The 5,629-nt window shown below is 34.5% G+C and overlaps 1 protein-coding gene across 1 annotated transcript; it reads right to left on the bottom strand.

Annotated features, from left to right (window-relative positions):
* Positions 1 to 209: 209 nt before the first annotated feature.
* Positions 210 to 5,077, bottom strand: LOC134681594 (complement C1q tumor necrosis factor-related protein 2-like). Its single transcript, XM_063541242.1, has 2 exons — positions 4,824 to 5,077; positions 210 to 755 (listed from the first exon to the last, which is right to left on the bottom strand). Exons 1-2 carry the CDS (start codon positions 4,990 to 4,992, stop codon positions 328 to 330), a joined length of 597 nt encoding a protein of 198 aa, XP_063397312.1. The 5' UTR covers positions 4,993 to 5,077; the 3' UTR covers positions 210 to 327.
* Positions 5,078 to 5,629: the final 552 nt, after the last annotated feature.

The following is a 5,629-nucleotide window of genomic DNA, read 5'->3' as shown; positions in this document are numbered from 1 at the left end:
GTTGTTTTTTGCTATGGTCGGGTTGTTGTCTCTTTGGCACATTCCCCATTTTCATTCTCAATTTTATTCTCTGGTTATTACCCATAAGGTTCTATGTTGAGCTGTTGTGCCAAGTGACAGCCAATCTGTACCAAACAATGAAAGTAGCAGTGTCTTTTATTTAATATAGAGTTTAAATGTTCAATATAAAATAAAATAATAAAACAATAATTTATATACGGTTTTAAAGGAACATTAATCATGTCAGTCTATAAAAACACGATTATACCCTTAAGTACAAGATATAAGAAAAGAAAGTGATTCAAACGTATCTTTCGATTCGTGGATTTAAATCTCGTATATGAGAACACCCATGAATGAACTCGCATCTCCTGCATCGTAGTCAAAAACGTTTCCTGCGTAAGAATCACCAGTCTGTATCCACACGTGTTCCTTCTTAGTTACTTTACAAATAACAGTTCTGCTGACCGATACATGTCCAACAGCACTACCGACAATTGCATGGAGTGTTTCCTTAAGGACATTGTCTACTCGTAATTCGGTATTAACGGCTTTCCCATTGAAGGTAAGAATTGTCCAGGAAAATAAGTAAACGCCAGTAACAGGCGAAACAAAAACACCGTCTCCATGGTTAAAAATATCTCCTTCATTGTATAAAACGTTACTGAATTTCACAATTGAGTTTTTGTTGTAATCTACTACAGCTGCAGGCATATTTGCATAGAAAAAAACCCGCTGCATGTCAACCTTAGAATCTGAAACAAAAACAGATATAATCAGAGTTAAACCAATAATATTACATGTGAAAAAACGACTGCATATCGACATAGGAATAACTTGTGTAAATTCAGAAATTATTGCGAGGTTTTTATTAATGCGATTTATGCGACTAGATGAGTGTCGCAATAATAAGAACTCGCATTCTGATATCATTTACATATATCTGTCAGCATTCTGATATCATTTACATATATCTGTCAGCATTCTGATATCATTTACATATATCTGTCAGCATTCTGATATCATTTACATATATCTGTCAGCATTCTGATATCATTTACATATATCTGTCAGCATTCTGATATCATTTACATTTATCTGTCAGCATTCTGATATCATTTACATATATCTGTCAGCAGATTTTCATGAAATCGCAATAATTAATCTGGCATTTTTGTCCATTCTTCAAATATCGCAATAATAAATGCACGCAAGGATTTCAGAACTTACAGAACTAAATTGATTCGAAACAGGAATTGGAATCACAACAATCTATGGATAACATAACAAGTGTTGCGGATATACAACTTACAACCGACCTGTATCATTAATTTTTTTTGTTCAAAATCTAAACGGACACCATCACGCACCGCTGTAAACTTGAAGAGCGTGTCAGAACGAAATTCATATTATTTTCTCCAAATTAATTTTTTTTTTTGAATTGACAAGAGTTTTGTTTGCGTTTCGACTCTTCATGGATAGGTGTAGCCGATTCAATACCCCCCCTTTTTTTTGTATAATAAAGTTGTACTTTCCAGTAACCAGTTAAGATATAAGCTTGTAACATTAATGGTAATTTTTCCTTCGAGTAAATTAACTTCTTTTATTTTTATAGGAGTGCATTAACTGGATGATTTTTTGGATATTGGACTTTCCAATCCCGCCGTTGACCGCTTATCTCAAACCAAAAATACACGGTATAAAACTTTGAAAAATGTACTTTATCATTAATTATACCTGCGTAGGGTATAATGTTTTAACCCGTCTGTCCGTCAGTCCGTCCGTCATGCAGTCGACCTGTCTGTCAGTCTGTCCGTCAGTCTGCCAGTCAGTCCTGTTCTTGTCATTGCAACGCCTCTGAAATCAAACACCAGAATTTCACTTTGTAGATAATTAAGATGCATATCGACAGGAAATTATTATTCTATTTTTCTAGAGTTGTGCTTCGTTGAACTAAGAATATTGGCCTAAATATACTACTGCAACAGTTTGTCATCGCAACTCCTCTGAAACCACATAACAGAATATCACGAAACTTTGTAAATAGTTAGGACATACTATGTAGATTTACATATCGATAGGAAATGATGATTCATTTTTTTCTAGGCGTTATGCCCCTTTAAACTTAGAATATTGGCCTAAATATACTTCTGCAACAGTTAGTCATCGCAACTTCTCTGAAACCACAAAACAGAATTTCATGAAACTTTGTAGATAATAAGGACATAATATGTAGATGTGAAAATCCAAACGAAAATTGTATCAGTTGACTTTTGTTGGATTTATGAGTCTTTGAACTGAGGAATCTGGTGAGATTTGTTTGCCCAGTGACAATGTGATATATATGAGCGTGCTCACAAAGGTTCTTTTATATTAGTTATTTCGATAATATCAAATTAAATGAACCAATTAACAGAATATAATGCATAAAAGCAGTGAAGAAATGAAAAATGAAAAAAATCAACCGTTTTCTTATATAGATATAAGAAGATGTGGTATGGGTGCCAACGATACAACTCTCCATCCAAGTCACTTAAAAGTAAACCATTATAAGTCAAAGTACGGTCTACTACACGGAGCCTTGGATCACACCGAACAGCAAGCTATAAAGGGCCCTACAAATTACTATTGTAAAACCATTAAAACGGGAAAACCAACGGTCTAATCTATATAAAAAACGAGAAACCGCAAACGAGAAACACTTATGGACCACATCAACAAACGACAACTACTGAACATCAGATTCTGTTCTTGGCCAAATATTCATAAACTAGATCAATTGTTAAAAGCTGCCAATAAAAGTCTGAAATTATCTAAAGGCACCATGTAAAATGAGATGTCATATTATTACTTAACGTATCATGTGTGTTGCTTTCTGTAGTTTATCATTGTGTGATATTTGTAATATATATTTTGATTGCCATAGCATATATATGCTTTTTGTTAATAAACTAATTCGTTAATTCATTCATTCAACAACGGTGCATGATCGAATCTAATTAAAAATGATTGATATCGGTTGTACGATTTCGGATCAGTAATCGGAATCAATAAAAAAAAACTTACATAATATACCCCCCCCCCTTTTGTGGGAAAAATTTGGTTGATTAAATAGGGAATAACTGAATCATGACTAGAGCAGACCCCCTCTTAGGCAGTCATTGGGCCCCCATTTTTGAAATTTTTTGGATCCGCCACTGCATAACCAACTAAAGCTAAGTTTTCAAACATGTAACGCATGTGCACTGAATGATACAGTGTCTTGTCGTGTGTAAGCTTAAAAGGAAAATGTCTACAAAATAAAACGAGGAAAAGTTGACGATGAAAATGTTAGAGATTAGGTAGAAATAGGAGGTCACATACACATATATATATATATATATATATATACAACTCGTCTAAACATCAAACCAACAATGTTAGATCTGTAAATTTGCTTTCGCAAATTTTTGGTTCTTCCCTCGCCGGGATTCGAACCCATGCTACTGTGATATCGTGACACCAAATCGCCTGCACTGTAGCCGTCCCGCTAGACCACACGACCACCTGGGCTCTCAAAAAAAGAGCTTTCGGTGGCCATATGTTACCTTTCCACGTCAGTTTTAATCTAGCGGCGTACTACAGTACATGATATATAAGGCATGAAGATGTTATTGTTACAGATATATATATATATAATATAACCACTTGATCTTTTTTGACAAATATATTATAATTCTGGTATGGTTTTGTTACCCATGCAGTACCTGCCTTATTGACGAATGCCTACATCTCCCTTAAATAGTTCAATAGTGTAATTATGTGAATAATACAACGATCGACAGTCAAAGGTATTTTATGTCAAGTTTCACTATGCAAAAAAAAACGTGTAGTCAATGTTGCCTTTAAATAATCTTTCTGGTCCTTTAATGCATTTAAGAATATTTTCTTTTATTCGAATCTCGGTATTTTATTAACATAATAAACACATTCTAAAACTGTTAACACATTCGTTAAGCGGGTAACGCATGTACCACAAAAAAAAGCAGAACATTGAGTAAAATAAATATACGTCTAAAGATAAATAACAACAAAAAACAATTATAGGCGTGAGGTTTCAGAACTTCTGGTGTTATATTACAATATTCCAAAAGGGGATCGTTTACAACAGGGGGCCTCGGTGGTCGAGTGGTCAAGTGGTCGAACTATCGACTTCCGTATCACTAGCTTATCAACACTGAAGTTGTGAGCATATCGAATCTCGCATGTGTCAGGGGCGCTCGACTCCAAACTTAATTGACTAGGGTTGTCAGTTTTTCTACCAAAGGTCGGTTGTTCCCTCCGGCTTCCTCCACAAAAAAAACCAAACAGGCACAAAATAGCACAAAAGTGCTTATAGTGTCGTTAAACACCAATCCATCGATCAATCAATCAAGCCTTTACAATAATAATGGTACCAAGATTGTTCTGGTTTATGTTTTTTATGGGGGGGGGGGGGGCAACAGCCGCAACACCTGATAAGATGTGAAGTATCTACAACAAAACCGGTATAAGTTAGAACACATCTTTTTGTAGTGTGGATTTATAAAAAAAATGCAAGTTTCGATTTTAATTTGATGAGAGAGAGATCATATATACCCTTAATAGCTTGCTGTTCGGTGCGAGCCAAGGCTCCGTGTTGAAGGCCGTACATTGACCTATAATGGTTTACTTTCGGTGTGAGTCAAAGCTCCGTATTGTCTCATTGGCACTCATACCACATCTTCCTATATCTAATGAATGGACGATCAACACTATACTATATCCACAAGAAAAAGGGTAGAATTTGAGATAACATTACTTACGTTCGATAAGTTCTGTTACTAATTCCGTCATATTTCGCTTCAAAGCATCCCACATGTCAAATGTTACCAATTTACTTCCGTCTAAAGTAATGTTTTGAACTGCTCTTGTATTGACTCCATATAATACAAGGAGTCCCGAGAATAGAAACAGTGAACACGTATCTATCATTGTGAACAGTGTCTGTATACTGAACCAAATAGATTAACAAGCGACCTCTTAGAGAATAAAACTCATTTTATATGAAATTTTGTTTGGACAGTGTCACGTGCACACACAGTAAGGCGTCTTGTTGATTGAAATATTTTTGAAATGGCTTCAATATCTGAAGAGTCATCGAAACAAGAAAAAAATAACCATAAATTTTGATGTAACAATTATTGTGGAAAATAGCTAAAATTTAAAAGTGTTTACGCCACATTTATCATAGCAAAAAGTACTATTACCTACAGAAATTAACGATTTAACTTGATACTGCAATGGTAAACAGTTTGACCGAGATCCGTGTACTTTTCAAATCTTGATTAAAATATACATACAGATTTAAAACCAATTGTTCAGAGAACAATTGATGGGTTTCCATATCAATTTTATAAATTATTGATGAGAAGCTACTTTCGGTTTATTCAAAGGTACTATTGGTGTCCAAGCATTAGTTTCTTAATACTGATTCAATAAATAAATGTTTCTATATATTTTTGCCTGAAATGAGAGAGATAATTGTCAATTTCCGGTTTAAAAAATGTCACTTCCGGTCTTGCATGATGGCTTTATTTACACTGATTCCAAAAATATATAGCTTCTATAT

The sequence above is a fragment of the Mytilus trossulus genome, chromosome 8 (genome assembly GCF_036588685.1).
Source record: "Mytilus trossulus isolate FHL-02 chromosome 8, PNRI_Mtr1.1.1.hap1, whole genome shotgun sequence".
Classification (NCBI taxonomy): Eukaryota; Metazoa; Mollusca; class Bivalvia; order Mytilida; family Mytilidae; genus Mytilus; species Mytilus trossulus.
The sequence above is the reverse complement of the archived record's forward strand: the minus strand, read 5'-3'. Positions and strand labels throughout refer to the sequence as shown.